Genomic DNA, 22,848 nt, shown 5'->3' on the forward strand with positions numbered 1-22,848 from the left:
TCCAGTTAGAGGCTCACTTTCATTGAAACCTCTGATTTGCTTTTGTATTCCAATACATTCAAAGACCCTTTGTTTATTAATTAATTCATTTCTTTCAACAAATAGACCTACAATGCACTAGTTAATGAGCTAAATGCTAAGGAAACAATGTTCACATGAAAGCTGGTGATACAAATAGACATTAATCATATGATTAGAAACATGGTAGATAATAATTTTAAATCAATAAATAATGATTGGGACTAAAAGAGCTTAAATAGAGGGACTTGACTTAGGAGTGTGGGAGAGAAAACTTTATAGGAGGACAATGAGCAGTATGAGCAGAGGGAAAATCTTGTGTAAAAGCCCTGAGACAAAAAAAAAAAAAAAGTGGTCTTTTGAAAGAATTAAAGTAAAATAGGGTAGCTAGAATACAAAGGAATAGAAAAAGAGCAGGACAAGTTTACAAATATTAATATAGGTGAAATCATGGAGGGGGTCTTCTTTTTTAATTTTTTTTAATGTTCACTCATTTTTGAGAGAGAGGCAGAGACAGAACATGAGCAGGGGAGGAGCAGAGAGAGAGGGAGACACAGAATCTGAAGCAGGCTCCAGGCTCTGAGCTGTCAGCACAGAGCCCAACACAGGGCTCAGACTTATGAGCAGCGAGATCATGACCAGAGCCAAAGTGCAACACTTAACCAACTAAGCTACCCAGGCACTCCACAGAGGGAATCTTCTACGCCAGGTTAAGGATTTAGGACTGTAATCTAAGAGCAATAAGAAATTCTTAAAGATTTTTAAGGATGAGTGATATGATGCAATTTGAGTTTTCTAAGAATACTTCTGGGTTCTGCAAGGGGAATAAACTTTAGGAGAAAAAATGGATACAAGTAATGAAGCAGAGCTTTCTGAAATATGAGCTTCTTTAGCAAGCCTAAGGAGCAGCTGAGAACAGAATTCAGGATTTTTAACTCCATGTCCAACATCAAGGTTTAACATACCATGAGACTACAGAGATTTATTTACATGACTTTGAATTATTGTGGAAATTGCAGACAGTAAATTTGAAAACCTCTCATTTCATATTTATTAAACCTAAATCGAAAGGTCACCTTTAAAAGATCAGTTTCTTATTGGTAAAGTTTAGGAAGCTAATTACAGATGGGTAAATTGAAATTCAGAATTTTAAATTTAATTTTTTTATTATTTCAGACAGAGAGAGTGCAAGTAGGAGGGAGGGACACAGAGACAGGGAGACAGAGAATCTGAATCCCAGACTCTGCTTGTGAGCACAATCTGAGTTGTCAGCCCAGAGCCCAATGCAAGGCTTAAACTCGGGAATGGCAAGACCATGACCTAAGTCAAAGTCATACACTAAGCCTACAGAGCCACCCAGGCTCCCCTGAAATTCAGAATTTTAAACTATGGCCTATTTGTACTGATCAGAGGCTATTTTATAGATTAGGAATTCAAATTTGGGGAAAACTCCTTTTGAAAAAGAATTTATCCTACTCAGGAATGCCAAAATTAAACAAGCTCATTACTTACCCACAAGCAGGGCATGGCCTAAAATATTGTAGAATGTATTACTGTCCACCTTCAGGCCCAAGGTCCTTGACATGCTGAGGCCTCTACTGAAAGAGCTCCACACTGTGCAGCCCTGGATATAGGAATCTGAACAAGAAAGAGTAAGGCAAACATTTGAAATAAATCCTGATGGCTCCTCAGATTCTGAAGATCATTTTCAAATCAAACTATTATATAACTAAGAACATTTTGCCACACAATAATGAAACTCAGGAAATGAGGAGTTGGAAGGAGAAACCAAATCAAGTAAACAGGCCAATGAGCCTCAAAGATAGCAGAGATAAGGAAGGTGGAATCCAAGAGTCAGATGTTAGAGAGAAAACCATCTGAGAAAGATACAGTATGGCCAAACTACCAAAGAACACATAGCTGTCAAGATTTCCAATTGGCCACCATCGTTGGTATCAATCCTCATCACAATAAGGCAGACAGTGACTAGAGAGAAGCCAAGGACAATGTGAACAATATTCCTAAAGGACCAAACCTGATCTTTGAAAATCACATCTTCCCTGAGGAGATACACTCATTATTTCTTCAAGCTGTGACATAATTTTTTTACCTTGCCAGGCAATAATATCCTTGGGCCAAGACAGGCAGAGATTCTTATTCCAAAATGGAAGCAAAGTCAGAGGTTAACCTGAGGATCATGATTCTCACATTGGAATGTGGTAGCTTTATGAAAGCAAAAGGGAAATACCTCTACTATGCTAAAACAAATAGACATTTATTAAAATCATTACATCAGCTCCATGGGTATATTTCATGTACCCCCCTGGCTCAATCAAGTTATGTCAACTGAATCAGTCAATGAACAAACAGTTAATGACTATCAACATATTTCAGGAATTGGGCCTTGTGCTGAAGACATACAGATGAATGAAACTAATTCTGTATTTGTGTAACTTCATTCCAGTATAGAAAACTTACATTAAAACAATAATGGCTAATTAAAGGATAAACCCTGATAAAGGAGTTTTGTATTATTTCCATGTAGTGGGAGATACTGTACAAATATCAAATGTTTGAAGCACTGAAAAAATTACTTTGGTTTACAAGATAATTTGACTTTTAAATTGGAGCTCTCCAGGGGCGCCTGGGTGGCTCAGTCAGTTAAGCATCTGACTCAGCTCAGGTCATGATCTCAAGGTTCATGAGCTTGAGCCCTAAGTAGGGCTATATGCTGATATCCCAGAGCCTGGAGCTTGCTTTGGATTCTATGTCTCCCTCTTTCTCTGCCCCAGCCCCCTGCTTGTGCATGCACGCGATCTCACTCTCTCTCTCAAAAGTAAATAAACATTTAAAGGAGTAAATAAAAATAAATAAATTGGAGCTATCCAGAAAATTCTCAACTATGTCACCATAGACACTGAGCTTTCACATTCCCCTCCATCTTGGCTCCTCTCGCTCGTGTCAGGTACGCTCACATCACTCACCAAGAAGTTAACCCATCCACCTCTGTAGGCAACTGCCTGCTGCAGACTTTTCCTGAGTCTGGATCGCTATTGTACCATTCATTCAATATATGCCAGCCAATCTGAACAACCAGTAAGTACTAATGTGTTTTTAGAGCTATTATACGTGGAATTTAGGGACTGGTAAACCTGTAAAAGTAGCAAGGATTCCAACACCCTCTAACTCTAGTGGCTGGGAACAACTGGCCACACAGGGTACAAGGGCCTTCAGGGCATGAAACAATAAAAGATTCTTTGGCAAGCATGCCGGAAGTTTCTAACCTCTGGGTTAATATGATAACCCCTCCCAGGAAAGTCAACTGCACTTCAACAGAGACCCATAGGGGATAATGTATTAATTCAATGACTTTCAAACTTTTAAGGCACTGAACACTTTTCAAATAAAACCAAATTTAAGGGGTCCCTGGGTGACTCAGTTGGTTAAGCATCCGACTTCAGCTCAGGTTATGATCTCATGGCTCCTGAGTTCAAGCCCCATGTCAGGCTCTGTGCTAACAGCTCAGCTTCAGATTCTGTGTCTCTATCTCTCTGCACCTCCCCACTCATGCTGTCTCTCTCTGCCTCAAAAATAAATAAACATTAAATTTTTTTCAAATAGATAAAAGTGTAGCTATTCTGAAGTAGGTTGGAGGAGGCAGATTGATTTTTGAGCAAGGAAGATTTTGATTATGTTCAATTGATACTTCATATGTGACTGCAACCCTGACTTATACTGGAGCTGGTGCCGCATCAAACTTTCTGAAGCATTATAAGCACCAGGAGATCAAAGAACCAGAGAGTAGTGAACAAAGATACTGATCATACCAGGGCAGTAGGGAAGGAGCCATGTTAGAAACCATCTCCCTAAATATCAAAAATAAATAATATAGAAAAGATTTGGCAAATTAGGATAAATAGAGGTCCTTGGTTTGCATATGATTTCAGGTGAATAAAGAAAAAAAATGCTGCAGGTGTCAGGATTCTGCCCTCAATGGTTACTTGAGCTCAATGATTACTTTGTCATTGCCTGTTGAAATCTTAGCATCTCTCAAGGCCCACATGAACCACCAAGTATGCCCTGATAATCTTTGTCAGACATTACCCTCAGAACACCATCCCTTTTCACGAAAAGCAAAGCTTGAATGTGTCAGTGTTAGAGGTGCTGGGGAGGGTAACTCAGAATGAGAGCTGCTATCTTGAATACTTAGCATCTCTGGCATTCCTATGTCTCTCCAACTTTGGTTTCAGTACCTTTATCTACATCTGGTCATATTCTTCCTTTCTGATTCTGATTCTGTTTTTTACCTAGTTGTTCTTATCTGCATTTGATGCTTCCTGTTCCCTTCTTATGTCTTTAGATCTGGCCAAGATCTGCACCCATCTGCCTGCTCAATGGGCCCAGGGAAACTACCTGGTCCTCAGCCCATTCACTCCCACTTTTCTAAGCAGAAGATTCCTCTGAGTTAGGACCATTTCACATGGAAATGCTTTCTGCTGCACCTGGGCTGTCATAAAAGTGATTATGTGTACTATTTAATATCAGTTTGCCTGCAATCACAAAGCTAGTAAATGACAGAGGTAGGATTCAAGATGTGGTTAGCTCCTTGTCTATTGTACCTATAGTGATGTTTCTCAAAGTGTACTCCACAGACTACTTTTTCTAGAATCACAAGGTTTGCTTGTTAAAAATTCAGATTTCTAGGCCTAGCTTACACCTGAATTTTTCAGGACAGAGTCTCTAACTCTAAATTTTAGTAAACTCCCAAAATAATTTTTGTTAAGCATACTAAAATTAGAGAACCACAGGTCTAGAGTATAATTATCCATCTTTGAACCTCCCATGTACCCTGAATGTAGAGCCTTGAACACGGAAGAAGAGAGGAAAAAAAAAGAAGAAGAAGAAGAAGTCATAGACCTGGACCCGCTTACCTCTCAGAGCTCCCACCAGAGTCAGTGAGCTCAGTTGCCGTTGGAAGGCTTGCCCCAAATCCCGGAACTGCACTCCCTTCAACTGGACCCGACTGGGCTCCTCTGGGAAAGACTGAACAATGACTCTGGCCCCCAGATCCCTGGATCCCAGCATCTTCTCACTCTTGGAATATAAACAGTCTTGTAAATTACCTGAAACATAGAATGAAGTCAGGGGGACCTGAAGCATGTGCAACATGCTTCCAGACAAATCATCCAGTAGGAAAGGTACCCTTGGTGCAAAGGACAAACGATTATTGTTTGTTTCATTTAATAATCTTATTTCCCTTTTACTTTGATTTTCCTCTTTGGATTATTAATTAAAACATCCAATAACTAGGACATGATGTTGCCTTCACTCTATTATTTCCAGAAGCCCCCAAATCAATCACCTTAATTACTGTCACAAAGAGGTTGACTATAACCCACAAACCCAACCTAAATAGATGCTTATTTCAATCCAAAAGATCCCCTGGAGGGAGCATGCAATAAAATGACCTTCTCGTGGTTGATAATTGTAGGGAAGAAATGTGAGCGCTGAATGTAATCACAGCTCTTTTTAGTCTTATGCTGTCCAATGGGGTTTCCCCTTTATTTTGTTGCTTTGCAGTTTGGGGACTTAGCAATAATACCACTGCAGAAATGGCACAGGTCTCCAGAGAAGTAACTGAGTGACATCCTCCCCATCTGCACCCTCAATACCTCCTTCCCAGCCCCTTCCCTAGTGAGGATAACAAATTGCAACACCATAATGCACTCAGGGTACCACTGCAACAGGGTATTGTGGCCTCAGGATCCAGGATACCTTCTGTTGACACGTGGCATTTGGTGGCATGAACTAACCTCAGAACGGGTACAAAATCAACTTCTGAAATATTTCTTCATTATTCATATTAATAAACCAAAATGCTACAAATAAAAAATGATGTACCATTCCACAGTGAATAATTTGCTAACACCCAGGAATAAACATATAAGAGGTAAGTGAAGAGGTGTTTCATATTTGTATGCTTTACCACAATTTTGATTATTATGCCAGTGATGCATAATTTTTTGAGTGACTAGGTCTCATATTATTTATTTGGCTACCTTGTTTCCTCACCTAAGCCCCACACAAAGAAAGTCGAGTGATATGTTACTTTTTTTAATGAATGTTTATGAATTTGTTTTATTTTAAGAATTTTGTAATAACATTTAAGAGTTGTGAAATTGGGGATTTTTCCATTAGGAGCCAACAGACCTAAAATGGCCCAAACCTAAAAGTATCATCTCTCTAGCAGCATAATCAAAGGTAATGTTTTGGACAATATGGTCTGAGAATACCTGTATGAGAACTACCAAAATGGTTTTAACAGAATGCAGATTCCATTTCAGAAGACTTGTTAAAGCTGGCAGTCACTGGATTCTAATCCACTGTATCCAAACCTTTTTCAGAATGACATGTTTGAGAGCTAGGTGACTGGGGTGGTGAAGGGTGGACTCAAGGTCCCTCTCACCCAACGACATTTCAATATTACACCCACATGCATCTATATGTAGACATGACACAAATCTTAATTCCAGCCATGACACTTCTTTCAGGCTCCAGACACTACCAGGGCACCTCTACTCAGATCCTGTCCTGGCATCTGTCTTGACATGTACAAAATTAAAGTCATGATCTGCAGCCTTCCACTCCAAAACCTGTTCCTGTTCCCATCTCACTAAATAGCCTCATCATCCATCCAGAGCTCATGCCTGGGAGTCATCCTTGACACCCACACCATCCTAAACCAAAGTTGACAAATGAGATCTTCACAACATGTGAAAGCCTCATAATCTACAGCCTGGGAAACCAAAACATAACCTACTAAACTAACCATCCCTGAAATAGATGTTTAATAGGCACATCAGTGTGATTCAGTGCCTGTTATTCTTCTAGAAGATAAATTGACTTTTCAACCACTTACTTAAAGTATGTGGTAGTTCACTCAAAAAACAAACTCCAGAAGTGGGGGTGAGGGGAAACAGAAGAGCCCTATTAGTCTAATCAGTAACAATGTGCTGCCTGTGTCTGTGACTCTGGCATTAAACTGATTTCCTGAGAATTTCAGAAGGGGTCTGGAATCAGAGTTAAGATTTCTGGCAAAAATGTTTGGTTTTTTTTCCAGAATATTTTTGCCCCAGAGAAATAATTTCACAAGTGGAAACTATTCTCTACCTCTTTCACTAGGTTGTGGAAGGCAGGAGAAGAAATGACAATTTATCAAGACCATTCTGAATTAAAGAATATTATGAACATGCAAAGACTAAGGGTTTATTCCATTTTGAAAGAAGTCAACAATACTACATATCATTTGACAGTAAGAACATTCTTTCTCACTCATTGACTTTTCAACAAAATAATTCTCTACCTTCTGAACCACTGGCCTCCTGGCATGAAGCAAGGTGCTTCATCCTCTCAGTAGTGAGATTTCCTCGTATGGTAACACTCCTGCTGAGCAGCGCCACTGTGACCTTTAAAATATGGCGTCCTCCAGCCACCCAACTCTCTGTGAAGTTGTGAGAATATCTGAAGGGGGGGGGGGAGAAAAAGACACATCTGAAGATACTACTCCAAATTTTATTAGGAATTGTAAGCCCCTAGATTAGCATCTCTGTTTGGGAGTCTATTTCCTTAGAAGCGCAGATACAGAAGAGTGAACTATGGGCACAAGTATGTGAAAATTAGGAATTCTGCAGATGATTGCACCATAACGCAAAAGCTCTAGAGTCTTCCAAGAGAAACGTATTTAAGAAATATAAATCTTTCAAACATTTCACACTTTATAATTTTCTTATCACAACATCTAGCATTATTTAATATAAAAAATAATCACTGAAAGACAAATAAGTGTCCAGACACCAACACAGTTAAGACTTCATCTTCTTATATCTAAACAGAGCTGAGCTGATATTCAGTACCTCAACGGTGATCTCAGATAGAGGTCTGTAGTGTGCACAGTGTCCACAATGACCATCTCTTCAATGGGTTTTGCACCTTTGACACCTATTCCACTGATGATAACAACTTCATCCCCAGAGTGCCAGTCCACAGCATCTTCCAGAGCCAACACTTTGTCACTGGCATAGGCAGCTGCTCGAAGATGGGTGACAGTTACTTCTGGTAGCGAACCTAAAGTCAAACAAGGAAAACTTATCTAGACATTTTGATAGTTAATAGGAATTTGCTAGTATTCAGCCCAAGAATTCTATAAAACAAGAGTCCAGGAAGGCAAACGTCAGGTTGATGAGCACTGATGCTTTTGGATATTAGGTTTCTCTTCTGTCACATGTTGTAATAAAAATCACGCAGGATTGAACATGACATGGGGTGAAAAACAGAGGAATTGGAGTCAGCCTAAACTTACAATTGAATCATAGTTTTGCCATGTTCTAACCAAGGGTAATATACTCAAGGATGGGCCCCAGTTTCCTCAGCTGCAAAGCAGAAGTAGCAAGATCTTTCCACATAAGGTGTTAGGAGAACTAAATGAGATAACTATGAAACATCTAGCTTGGATCTTCAAATAAGAGATCTAAAACATACTTTAGTCTTTTCATTCCCTGCATCATGCTGTTTTGAAAATGAAATTTAACCACCTCTTTCTTATTACAAATGGGTATTAGACTCTGAATATAAAAGTTCATAACAAGTCTCTAATCTGAAGACTTCAGTGCAACTTACAAATAGGGTTAGTTTGCACTGATTCACGATTACCTTGGATTGGTTGTCCTAAGCCTTGATGATTTAAATGATCCCTTCAAATTCTGAACTGGGTATATCCAAGATGGATTTGCAAAGCAAAGTGGAATATGGGGGAACTTGAGACTCTAGATTTCTTGGTTTGTATGAGGCTCCAGGGCATCCATCCGACCTTCCCCATGCCAGTACGCTCCTCCTTAATGATCAAAGACTCAGGAAGGTAGTCTGTCTCATATTTTACTCTGACCTTTTCCAACAAGGGTCAAAGCAAAGACTTTTTTCAAGCCATTACCTGAAGCAACACTTCAGAAAACACGTGGCTTACTCCCAACTCCTCCTCCTTTCCTCAGTACATTTCCTTCCTCCTTTGCAATAGATCATAATTTACCTTTAGCCCATAGCAACTTACTGTCCTCCCTTGTTGCACTAAAGTAAAATAATAATGCTTGAATCTCCAACTACAGAGGTAGCCGAAAATAAATCACTTTCAAATTATTTTAAACTTCCCTCTTTATTTGTGTCTGTGTGTGCCCAGGCACATGTCTAGGCTTGGAAAGGTCCTTAGGTTAATGATGTAATTTCTGAGGTTTACTTGGGGAATAATTTTATCTTGAAATTATTTACAGAGTTCAAAATTTCTAATTATAGGGCAGGTGGGAATTAAGACATAAATCATCCCAAAAGAAAATAATTTTAATTTTATTTCTTGTTTGTATCTTTTAACCTTTGGTAACAATAAAATAAAATAAAGTCTATTTATATGTATGTGTATGTATATGTATATATATATATATATACATATATATATATATATATATATATATATATATGAATTTCTATAATCCATTCTTGAATGGCTGCATGGAAAATTTTCTACCAAGCACAGAAAATGTTTATCAAAGACAAAATGCTCTTAAACTCTGTGATCAATTGTGCACAGTACTAAATCAATATGCAAAAAACATCTACTATGCACCTATTAACATGCAAGCTCCAGGTGGCAGAATCAAGAATAGGAACAACAAAGGTATTTCTTAACTAATCATTCTTATAATTATACTTAAGTCAGAATGAATGAAAAAAATCACAGAGAATATTTGAAGTGTGTTTTTAACTATTAACATACGCATACGTCCTTTGAAATGTTGATAGCACTTTTGGAAAGTAGAATTATCTCATAACTTATTCACTCTCATAGCAAAATAACATATTTATGTGTATGACCAAAGCATCAGTCTTGGTTGTTTCATCAGTGCCAGCCTCATCTGTCCAGCAACATAGTGGATATTGACATTTGGACAGCTACTGTCATCTGAAACTCACAAATGTCAAAATAATTATAATAATCACCTGACCTAGACCCTCTGCAAACACCTTTTCTTCTTCTGACCATTCTGCATTGTTCTTTATTTAAACCTTGCTAATTTTTTTTAGTTTTATCCCTTCTTTATTTATAACCTGCAGTATCTGCTTACAGTACTCAGTAATAAAGCCAAAATTCCCTTTCTGATTTTTAAAACTCTCCATAATCTGACTCTACTTTACGGCCTTTGAGTCTGTAATAAACTCTATTCCAGGAAACCCAGTCTCTTTGCCTCTTCTCACTTAACAGGATCATGCCTACCTGTATCCCTTTACCCATTCTTCCCCTTCCACCTGTGTGCCTGGCCTTCCTTCTCTGATCTAGTCTTCCAAAATGCAGCTCAAGACCCACTTCTTCCACTGAATTTCATGGAACACTTCAGCCCATCCTTATGTCCACCTCCTCCTATTGACACTATAGAGATGTGGAGTTCTTACTTGAGCAAAAGATATGTTTACATCTGGGATTTAGGTATGCCTGGGTTTGTGGCTAGTTTGTGGGCCATTTGTTTGAGTTGTTTTGCATGGGAGGAGAAACTTACACAAAGGAGCAGATGGGAAAAAAGAGGATGACAGAGACTGCATGGGGTCTCTCAGATACGGGCCCTCAACTCAGCTCAATTCATAAGGATTTGAGTTAACTATTTTGAATATTGCCTTCTGGACATTCACTTACAAACCCCCATCGGATAGACACCTAAATGAGTATATAATGGCCAATATGCTAAAAGCAGAAAAAACAACACAAACATTTATTTAGAACTTGAAACAAACCCAACCCATGCTAAGAAGTTCTAATAGAAGGAAGAACTGTTTTTTTCTTGTTGTTGTCTTCCTTTTAACAGATTGTACAGACTCAAAAACCAAAATGCTTCAAGGATAAGTTTTGATCATAATGAGATGTCAACACTGAGTTCTAAAACTGGGTCATCTGAGTCCAGAACCAAAACAACGGGACGCGTAATAGAATTCCTGAACCCCGAAATAACTGAATTAAATGTACCTGATCAGCTTTGATACTCAAAGAATTATTTTTCTTACTTCATAAATGTTACTTAAGTGCCTCACAAAGCAAACCCACTGACTTCTGAGATGAAGAAAGAATTGCCCACATTGTAAACGTGAGTCATTTCACTTCACAGAACTCTTAGGAAACCCAAGTTGGGCAGCTCCCTTCCTTTCTTTACCACAAATCAAAAAACATAAAAATACAGTTTAAAAAGCTCAATAACTTATAAATATGCTTAAATGAAAAGGGTTATGCTCTTAATGTGTAATTTAGTACAATGTTTAACCACTTTGGGCTTTCAACATTGACCTGTTAACCAACAAACTATTCATTTACTCCCACTAATGACTTCTACTCATAATTGTATTTCCTACAAATTATTGTCCAAGCATTTCAGTGCCATTCATCCATAATTACACAGTCCCAGAGAACCATCTTACCAAATGGGCATGAAGAGAAAGAAAATAATCTTTGTGGGTTAACACACTTTAAAATCACTAATTGCTCTATGTTTATTTTGTAGGACTTCAATCTTTATTCCAAGTGAATAACTGCCAAGACCTTTCCAAATCACTTGGGGGAGGGGAGGTAGTGAAGGAAAAGAAGAGGAAGAGAGAGTGAAGGGAGGGGAGAAATGAAGGAAAGAATCATATTGTTAAAATAATGTTCACGTCAGAATAGAAATATAAAGGAACTCACGAAAGAACTAGAAATAGTTTTCCGAAACACATGCAAATTATTTCCCTCTATTTCCACCTGCAGCTTCACATTATGCGTAGCAAAACAATGAATTCTGCTTTTTCTTTTATGTATATGAACACTTCTCATGCACTGGAAAGACAGACATGAAGGAGGGCACCTGGGTGGCTCTGTCGGTTAAGCGTCCCACTGCTGATTTCAGCTCAAGTCATGATCTCATGGATGTGAGATAGAGCCCTGGATCTCTCCCTCTCCCTCTCAAATTAAATAAATCAACGTTAAAAAAAAAAAGAAAGAACGAAAGAAAGATGGACCTGTCCTCCAGGGTCCATGACCAGTACAAGAAACAGACAAAAGTCACAAATGTACCATTTTAAGTGTTAACACAGAGGGACATCCAGGGTCTACTGGTGCGCAGGTGTGGGTACTTCACTCACACAAAAGGGGGGTTGTTTCTGGGAATGCTTCCCAAATAGGTGATAACTGAGCTGGGTCTTTAGGGATAAGTCATAGTGGGCCAGATGACAAAACAGAGTACTCCAGGCAAAGGTAATGGTATATACAATGATGTGGGCCAATGTGACACATTCAAATAACTGCTATATATGTGACATTGGCAGAATGCACATATGGGGAATGGGGGTTGCTGATGAGAGTCAGTGAGACTGCATCTGGAAGATGAGCAAGACCTACTTAGGAAGGGACTCTCAGGCCCTCCCAAAGAACTAAAAGTTTATCCCAAAAGTAACCACCAAAATAATACTTAATATGGTAACTGAGAAATCAGACTCTTGTGAGACTAGTGATATTTTAAAACCATGAGTACACATATCAAACTGAGGGGAGAGAATCCTTAGTGAGAAACTATATTTACTGCATATTGGGTAGAATGAGAAAAAACCTAAGTCAAGTCCTAAGATGATCAAGGGCCAGCCAGGGGGCAAGCGAGAGCTTGATGTGTTCCAGGAACTAAATGGAGAGAGGGGTATCTGGAGAAGGCAAATGAGATGGCACAGTGTGACTGGTGCAGGACCTTGGTGGCCTGTTTCAAAGGACTTAAATCTAACTTGAAATAGTTATGTGATCAAATTTATGTTTTTAAAGGTCACCCTGGCTGTTGAGTGAAGAAAAGATTGCAGGGAGGTAAAAGGAAAGTTAGAAGTCTATGTAGCAGGCTGTTGCAGTAAATGTAGAAGATGAGTGCATTAGGTCAGATAAGAAGTTTTAATAAGTATTCGGCAGTGGATCTGGAGACAGATATAAAAATCTGAGATATCTTTTGGAGAATCAAGAGGACTGGCTGATTGGATCTAGAGGTAAAGGAGAAGTCAATGGTGACTTACAGGCTGACCAAGAGCAGAACCAAGTTGGTAGATAGATAAACACGGACATTTAGGGAAGAAGAAAAAAGAATCCATTAAATAAACATTTATTAAACACCTATTATGTGCTATGTTCCATGTGCTCTTCCAGCCACTGGAAATACAGTAGTGAGAAAAACAGTCAAAATCCCTGCCTTCAGGTAGTTTATACTCCAATGGCATTCACTTTTAGACATATTAAGCTTTAGATGACCATTTTAGGCAGGTTACATTTTAGATATTAAAGAGAATATCCAAATGAAAAGTCTGAAGCTCAGAAGAGATGTCTGAAGTTACATATAAAGAGAAATATATAAACAGAGGTTAATCTATGTAAAAGAGTGGGATTACCTGGGAGAAGTATATAATTATGAAAAATACCTGAGATCAGGACCATGGGAACATTGTCATTCTAAAATTGAGTAGATGAGGAGAAACCGAAGAGGAGCAATAGAAGGAAGAAAACTAAAAGATGAAGACACACACTTGCCCATAATTAAACAAGACAATGCAGTGGGAAGAAAGTCTTATTCGACCATGCAACTGCCTAAGGACCCATTCTTCCCCACCTCCTTACCCTTGTATTACTGTTAAGGTCTGGGCACCCACCTAGCATCTCTTCGTGTTTGTGTCCTATTTCCCACTGTTCATTCCAATTCCCTTTCTGCATAGTAGCCGGAATTGAGCTTTGAGGGCAAAGGTCTGGAGAGAAAACCCTGCCCTTCTATCATTTCTCATTTTTCCCTTCCTCCTGGCAGCACTTGACCCAAATTCTCTAGTCATATACTATCTCTAACAACAGGAAGAGGTGATAAATAGCCAGAGAAATTGGAGAAAGACTATTACCTATGATTCCACCTTGCATCCGACCGGTTCTCTCTGCTCCCAGAAACTGCATCATGCCACGAGTCTGCCTCTGGGCCACAGAAGTCATTCTAAGGCCAGAGGGACTGAGAGCACCCTCTGTTTCTAGTAATCAAGAAGAATTATGATAGTAGAGCCCAAATGGAGAGAGAGGTGTTCCTGGTATCCCATAGTAGAAATGGACCTACTCTCCATGCAATTAGTCTTATACTCAGTGGTCAGCTGCTGTACTCCCACTAGCATTAAACAGCGAGGAGAGTTAGGGGAAACAGACTGTTGAGGGCTCACCTGGGTCCTAAACCACAAGGTTGTCAGCATTTCCTTGAGAAAAATATATCCTAAATTCCAAACAACCATCTTACAAAGGAACACTTTGAACTCAAACCATTTGTGAATTGGAGATGATCCAATTTACTATACTTCAGAAAAGGAGACTGTGACATTAGCATTAATATAAGACTATCTGGCAGACCAAAGAGATGGAATGGGGTATTTTTCATGTACCATTTCCCTCTGCCCTTGAGAACCACTTGCTGTGATATCTCTGTTGGTCAAAGACAAAACCTGACAGGGAATCCTGCATGAGCTCAACTCTGTATGTGCACTATGAGCCTTCTGCATCATTACTGGTTAATCATGGGTGGTACCAATGGAGCAGGGAACATGTGCCTGCAGGAAGGAGAAGGCTCAACAGAGCAATCCTCTAAATGTGCAGATCAGCTAGCTGTATCCACAGCTGAGCAGTAAACATTTCCACACTGTGATGAAAGGGATTCGAGCACAGTCTGTTCCCAATGCTAAGAAGTCTACCATTTTGTTGGCAGAGGGGTGTAGACTAAGGCTAACCAAGGTTATTTGGATGGTGCAGTGAGCCAAGCCTTTTCCAAAGGCATAAAGGAAAGGCTAACCTTTGTTTCTACCCAATCTGACTTTTACTTTTACTACCATAATTAAAAATAAGTGACTAAGAAGAATATAAACCTCAAAATACCCAGGAAATAGTGAATTGTAAGATATATGAAAACATCTGTAACGCTGTTCCTAGCTCCTGTGAGGATTTCAGGCCAATTAAACAAATGGCATTCTTAGAACTGTACTGGCCAGTCCTTTACATAGAGGTGCAAAATCCAGTTGCTTAGAACAAAAGGCTTCTGTAGCGTGTCTTTAATACCCACTTCTGTTCATTGTCCAAAAAATACGAAAAACTTCAGGTATATTTCTGACCAGATAGATACTTTTTTTAAAAAATGTTTGTTTATTTATTTATTTTGAGAGAGAGAGCATGCGCAGGCATGGGAGGGGCAGACAGGGAGACAAAAAGAATGCGAAGCAGACTCCAAGCTGCCAGCACAGAGCCCAACGTGGGGATCAAACTCACAAACCATGAGATCATGATCTGAGCTGAAATCAAGAGTCAAACACTAAAGCCACCCAGGCGTCCCAATATAACTTTGATAATCACTACTACAGTTTATGGTTTGGAGTGGAGGCAACAATGAGGAACAAATGACTAATTTTCAATAGTGTAATTTCATTTTAGAAAAGCAAATGATACATAATGTTGAATATAAAAATATAGAGAAGCAAAAGAAGACACAAAAGCATCCAGAATCTTACTGCAACAGATTAATGTATGTCTTTTCTTTCCTATAGTTCTTTCCTATGTTCACACGTTGACAAAATTTCATATATAAGTAAATAATTCAACACATACTACGAAAGTGTTCTATAATTCTTGACATAACTTTTTTTTTTTTTGCAAATTCTCTTTACTTAACTTAGTAGGAACATCTTTCAGCTGTATTGTACATAATTTAACATCATGATGGTATCATAGCATCTCAGTGAAAAGTTGTGTATTTTGTTTACAGATCCCTTATTTCTTCATACTCAGTTTCTTCCCAATATGTTGCTTTCATGAACAGTTCAGACATGAACATTCTTGAGCATAATTTTTATACATGCTAATGATCACCTCCTTAGAATAAATTCCTAAAAGTGGCATTGCTATATCAAGGCAATATCAAAGCATACACTTAGTTTTAAGCCTTTTGATATAATCACCAAATTGTCTGACAGGAGGACTCACATACTTATATATCCAGTAGGGGCATACATGGATGCCAGTTCCTCAGACTTTCTACTTTTTTTTTTTTTTTTTTTTTTGGTCAATTTGATTGTTCAGGGGGAAAAAAATCACTTTTGTTTTAATTTGCATTTCTTTGATTACTAATAAGAAGGTAGACAAAAATTCGTAAAAAAAAAAAACAAAAAAGAATCTTTTACTGTCAACATAGGATAAACCTGAGCCCTCTCCACATGCACTCATATTAACTGGCCATTTGCACTAATTACGCAGACATGTCTATTCACATTATTTGCCAGATTTTAAACTTGTTCTAAAAAGTCATTTATAAAAGACATTAATCTGTATCTATATCAGATGAGAACTGAATGTATGATCAAGCTAACATTAACAATCACAGGGAAATGTTGTTGTATTAGTTTCCTATTACTGCTGTCACAACTACAAATTATTGTCTCAAAACAACAAACTGAATTATCTAATAGTTATGAAGGTTAGAATTCCAATTTTAGCTGGTTTCACTGAGCTAAAATCAAGGTGTAAGTAGGATTGTTTCCTTCTGGAAGCTCTGAGGAAGGAAAATGTTTCCCTGCTTTTTTTAGCTGCTAATGGCCACCTAGTATTCCTTGGCTTGTGGGCTCTTCTGTCTTCATGGAGCATCCCTAAATGTCTCTGCTCCCTTCCATCCCATCCTCTTGACTCCTCCTGTGTCCCTCGGATAAATACCAGTGTGCTTACATTAAGCTTCTCTAGGAAAGCCACAATAATCTCGCAATTTCAAAATCTTTAATCATATCTGAAAAGCCCCTTTTGCCAAATAAAGTAATCTTCGTGGGTTCCAGGAATTGGGACATGAACATATCTGGGGCCATTTTTCAGGTACCACAATTGAATTTTTGAATAAATAGTATGGAGAAAACTGACTAGCCATTTGAAAAAAAAAATTAGATAACTGACTTATACGCTATATCAAGATAAATTCCAGATGGATTAAAGCAGGAGTTAGCAAAGTTTTTCTGTAAAGAGCCAGATAGTAAATTGTTTCAGGTTTGCAGACCAGGCAGTCTCTGTTGCCACTGCAACATGACAGAGCCATAGATAATACCTAAACACACAGATGGGCATGGCTGTGCTTCAATAAAAATTTGTTTACAAAAACAGATCTGAACCATGGGCCATAGTTTGCTAACCCTGGATTAAAGACACGAATGTGAATGGATAGATAAATACATACATACAGACAGACAGACAGACACCAGGAAACATATATGTAAATTTTTATATCATCTATAGAGGAAAGAGTTTTCTAAGTGTGACCTCAAAGGTAGAAACCATTTTTAAAAATTGTAGAATTGCTACTATACAGATCAGAAAACATCATAAAAATACTGAAGGTAAATAACTGGGAAAGAAACAGGTTCTTTATGTCCCCATCAAGAATACTACAAAGGGAGCCAAAAGAGGTAAGTCCACACTTGGAATCCCAACACAACCTGAAAAATTAAAATTGAGAAGACAGTTCCAGAAACCTGAAAGGAGTATCTTCTGTCCATCTTTCTGCCACTAGTAAACACCTGGTATGTGTATGCAAATTAGAAGCGAGCCCATGTGTGTCTTACGTGTATGAAGCGGATGGAATGAATGTTTGCTACCTTCCCTTCTGGGCCCCAGTTTAATTATCTGTAAGATGAAAGGAATGATCCCAGTCTTTGCTACTTCACAGAGTTGTTGTGAGAGTTGAATGAGAGGAAAGAACAGGAAGCAGTTTTGAAAATTATAAAGTGCCAGGATCTAGGTAAAATCCAATTTTAACAAATACCGAACATAATGCCCAATTCAACGATACTCTTCCTCCATGACCAGGCTGAAAGCAATACTATTAATAGTACTGCTTTGATGATATATATGGAAGAAATCTCTTTGAAGGAAAAATCACAAGCTCTGGCCCACGTAGCATTCCATTTACTTAGCAATGTTGAATTTCTTTTGATACTAAAAAATGTAAAACATATCAAGTCAAGACTATTATTAACTATTTAATAAACTAAAAGAAGGTTACCAAGTCTGGAGCACTGCAGTGAGGCGAGAGGAGTAGGAGGGGAGCTGGAAAACAAGGCAGAAGGAGTAGGCAGGAACTATATCATATAGAATACTGTAACCATGTTAGAAATTATGGACTTTATCCTAGGAACAATGGGAAGCCACCAGAGGGCTTTGAGCAGCAGCATGATATAAACAGATCTGTGTTTTTATTTTTTTTTTTTAAATTTTTTTTTTCAACATTTTTTATTTATTTTTGGGACAGAGAGAGACAGAGCATGAACGGGGGAGGGGCAGAGAGAGAGGGAGACACAGAATCGGAACCAGGCTCCAGGCTCTGAGCCATCAGCCCAGAGCCTGACGCGGGGCTCGAACTCACGGACCGCGAGATCGTGACCTGGCTGAAGTCGGGCGCTTAACCGACTGCGCCACCCAGGCGCCCCAACAGATCTGTGTTTTTAAAAGATCACCTTGGTGGGGTGCCTGTGTGGCTCAGTCAGTTAGGCATCCAACTCTTGGTATTGGCTCAGGTCATGATCTCACAGTTTGTGAGATCAAGCCCCACGGGGCTCTCTGCTGACAGCATGGAGCCTGCTTGGTATTCTCTTTTTCCCTCTCTCTCTCTCTCTCTGCCTCTTCCCTGTTCACATGTGCACCTGAGCACTCTCTCTATCAAATATAAATAAATAAAAAAATATACATCACCCTGGTTCCAGGGTAAAGAACGAACTACACAGGGCCAAAAATGGCAACCAGTAGATAAACCAGAAAGCTTAAACTGTAAGCCCACACACCAATTGGTGGTATCGTGAACAAAGGTGATAGTAAGGGGAGGCGGGGGAGAAGTAAATGGTAAATGGGTTCAGGATTTATCTAAGAATTAAAATGAGGAGTTGGTGACAGATACAATATGGGGAATTATAGAAAAGGGGAAATCAAGAATGACAGCCAGGTCTCTGGCTGATGGATTACTGGAAAACAATAAACGCCATCTTAGCTTTCTTAGAATAATAATGAGGTTCCTTTCTCGTTTTGGCTTCAGCCAAGTCCTATAGTTGAGCCTTGAACAACAGGGGGTTTGAACTGCACAGGTCCACTTATATGGGTCTACCACAGGACTGTAAGTGTATTTTCTCTTATGATTTTCTTAATAACATTTTCTTTTCTCTACCTCCCTTTATTATAAGAACACAGTATATAATACATGTGACACAGGAAATAAGTGCTAATTGACTGTTTATGTTATCAGTAAGGTTTCCTTCCAGTCAACAGTAGGCAATTAAAGGTAAGTTTGGGGGGGGGGGGGTCAAAAGTTATATGTGGATTTTCAACTGTGCAGGGTGTCAATTCCCCTAACCCCTGCATTGTTCAAGGACCAGCTATGCTCAAGATTGATAACCTTTGCTGCCCATTGCCCTGTATGTACACATTTATACAAAAGAGTGGCCAGTCCAGATCAAGATTCATATGGTCTCGAATCCCCTAAACTGAAAACTGTCTTAAAATCAACCTCCTTCTTTTACTAACACTTTCTAGACATAATCAAATCTAGAAAATATCACAACATTATTATATATTCCTTAATTCTAAATTTTCTATTTTTGTGTTTCTATCAAATGTGGCTTTGGTTTTGCTTAGTGAAGTGACTGATGGTTTGTTAGCGTTTCTTTTTATCCTAGCCAAACTAAATAAATTTGAACATATTAGTATCCGGTAAAGTCTTATTAATTTGGAATTCCAAATTAGTAAGAATAGTAAAAATGTTAGATTGTCATATGTTTAAAAAATAGACAAGCTATTATCTTTACCTACCCATTCTCTTATCCTGGCTACATAACACAGCTTTAATGTTAATAAACTATCCTCCCCCAACCTAAGACAACATAGTCTGGGTGGTTGTCTACACCCTTGCTCCCTCTTGGCCAAAAGAATACCTCTACCCTGGTCATAGCAACAGTTTTTGTGACAGACTTATGACCCAAACAGGGCCAAAGTTAATTCTGAGGTTTTATTCAAGCTTTCATCCAGTTGCTCACAGAACATATATTTCTTAAAAGCCTACTATGAATCCAGGCACTGTTGAAGGCAATAGGAATGTTATAAATGAAAAAATTAAAAAAACAAAACAAAACAAAAAAACCCAGGAAAATCCCTGTGATCATGATATATACATTCTACTAAGGAAGATTCTAGAACAAGTAAAATAAATATGATAAATAAATTGTATATAATATATTAGTGTTAAAAGCTAAGGGGGAGAAAACAGAAGGAGAAATGTGAACACTGACAGGAGTAAATGTTGGAATTTGCTCAGGAGTCAAATGGCTATTGGAAAAGAATCACTCTTCCACATGGAGCTGCAGAGACCCATTTCTGCCTCTAGGAGGGGAGAACCTGACTGAAAATGAAGCCAACTCAAAGGAAAGCAGAGCCTAGAGTTGCAGAAAGGCCTGATGACTTCATTGGAGCACCTGGACGCAGCTGTGCCTCAAGTTTGTTTTATTTTTGTCAGTTACATGAGGCAATAAATGCCCTTATCTTTTGTCTGAATTGAGTTTTCTGTCATTTGCAACCAAAAAACACCTGACTAATGCCAACACTTTCAGGTATATATAGAAACTTAAAGTAGCTTACAATGTGTTTCTAAGTGGGATTCCTGCTGTACTTGGATTATTGAATAGCCAGAACTCATTACTAATTAGCAGTGTGCATTTACATGTAAATACCTAAAATCCTAAAAACCTTAAAAACAGCACATTCACTTTAACGTGTTTAAACAAGTTCTTTAAAGTGTGGGTTATACTCTTAATTTAAGGAACCTTTTAGTACAGACTATTCCAAGGTCACTCTTGTCCAGATCAAGGAATTACAGTGTTCACACTATAACATAAATTTGACTGCATAATGATGATCTACAACAACATACCAGATGGCCAGAACCCCAATGCTGTATTGAAGTTGTTTGAATTTAAGATTATAGAGGCACCTGCATGGCTCAGTTGGTTAAGCAGCTGACTTCAGTCAGGTCATGATCTCACAGTTTGTGAGTTTGAGCCTTGTGTCAGGCTCCATGCTGACAGCTCAGAGTCAAGAGCCTGGTTCGGATACTGGGTCCCCTCTCTCTTTGCCCTCCGCCTGCTCATGCTCTGTCTCTCTCTTTCTCTCTCCCAAAAATATATAAACATTAAAAAAATTAAGAAATAAATAAAATATAAATAAATGAAGATTATAGAAGGCAATGAACAGATGTTAAATTTTCCCCATCAGTCTTCCTCCATTTCTCCCCTCAATTCGATCTTACTTCTTTCCCATCCCTATACCCAAATGAATTACAGCAAAACACACAAACAAAAACTCAAAAATCAACACAGTTGCCCTCCCCTTCACCCCAACATCCTTTGGTGTACCCTTTCATATGGGTGCAAATGTAGCAACTTCTCAAGCAGGATTTCTGCTCGCCTAAACCAACCAAGAGGGTGCAAGCAGGAAACAAAGAGATGATAGCACCTCACAATGTAAGTGAGCCATGAAGTAAGGAAGCAGACACTTCCTTGGGGCTTACAAAAAGGAGACTAATCTAATTCTGTCATCTGAACTATCTCTGGACAGACCCCACCCCAGGCTACATGAGCAACAAAAAGAGGACATTCAAAGGAATTCCCAGAAATAGGGGTGAGTCATCAGCCTGGGTAAAATGGCCATGGCCTTTTCCTCTCCTTTCCATAGAGGTACTTTTCTCCACTTAAAGAAAAAGGGCTTCAAAAGTAGCAATCATAGGGTTATCTGCAAGAAGAATAGCCTGGCTTCCTTCCCCAGGTTGGATGTCTGCACATGCAGCACATTTGCTGCGTTGCCCATGCCTATTTAACAAGGGAAAGGATAATTTGGAAAAGGAGAGCTGGAGCAGGGAAAGGGGTGGTGAGTAGAACATCATTGGTGTGGACAAATTTGTAACGTTCTCCTGGATCAAGTGGATTCTGGGGAAGGTAGCTTGCCTTGAGCCAATGCTCCGGTACTCCACCCAAAATGGGCCCCAAGGTGGAACCTAAGAGCACTGTAAACTCGGGGGGGGGGGGGCTCCACACTGTAAACAGTGGGAGGTCTCCCACAAGGCTCCAACGATCTTGTGCAGAAATCTTTGGAGAAAGAATCAACAGTCAGCCAGTATTATCCAGGGAGGCAGCCACACCTAACAGAGGCTACAACCACAGAGCACGGTAAAAAGCTTGTGAGCCTTCTTGCCTTACCTCTTCAACCTGTCCTAGCACCAAGAAAATATAAAATAAAAAGGATAGGAGGAAAAGCAAAGGAGCAGGGCAAACCCTTGCCACTCAAATATGCCTCAGGACAGAGCCTCTAGAAGGAGAATGGAAGGGAGGATTGCATGAGAACTGAATGAGTTGGAACTGGCCTTTTTTTTTTACTTAAAAAAATTTTTTTAATGTTTATTCATTTTTGCGAGAGAGACAGAATGTGAGCAGGAAAGGGGTAGAGATAAAGGAGGATACACAGAATCCAAAGCAGGCTCCAAGCTCTCAGCACAGAGCCCGATGCAAGGTTTGAACTCATGAACCACGAAATCATGACCTGAGCCAAGCTGGACACTTAACTGACTGAGCCACCCAGGAACCCTGGAACTGGCCTTTAGTAATAACCTTAAATCAACTGGAAAGCTATGATGTCCCAGGTGTTGTGGATTAAGGAAAGAGGAAAAA

The 22,848-nt window shown here is 39.0% G+C and overlaps 1 protein-coding gene across 1 annotated transcript in view; it reads right to left on the reverse strand.

The window, feature by feature from the left end:
- PKHD1 (PKHD1 ciliary IPT domain containing fibrocystin/polyductin) overlaps positions 1-22,848 on the reverse strand; it is a 484,305-nt gene that overhangs the window by 290,160 nt on the left and 171,297 nt on the right. The window contains 4 exon segments of the mRNA XM_043591641.1: positions 1,531-1,656; positions 4,950-5,141; positions 7,382-7,539; positions 7,932-8,142. Of these exon segments, the coding sequence (XP_043447576.1) occupies positions 1,531-1,656; positions 4,950-5,141; positions 7,382-7,539; positions 7,932-8,142 (687 nt within the window).

Source organism: Prionailurus bengalensis, chromosome B2 (genome assembly GCF_016509475.1).
Source record: "Prionailurus bengalensis isolate Pbe53 chromosome B2, Fcat_Pben_1.1_paternal_pri, whole genome shotgun sequence".
NCBI classification, from domain to species: domain Eukaryota; kingdom Metazoa; phylum Chordata; class Mammalia; order Carnivora; family Felidae; genus Prionailurus; species Prionailurus bengalensis.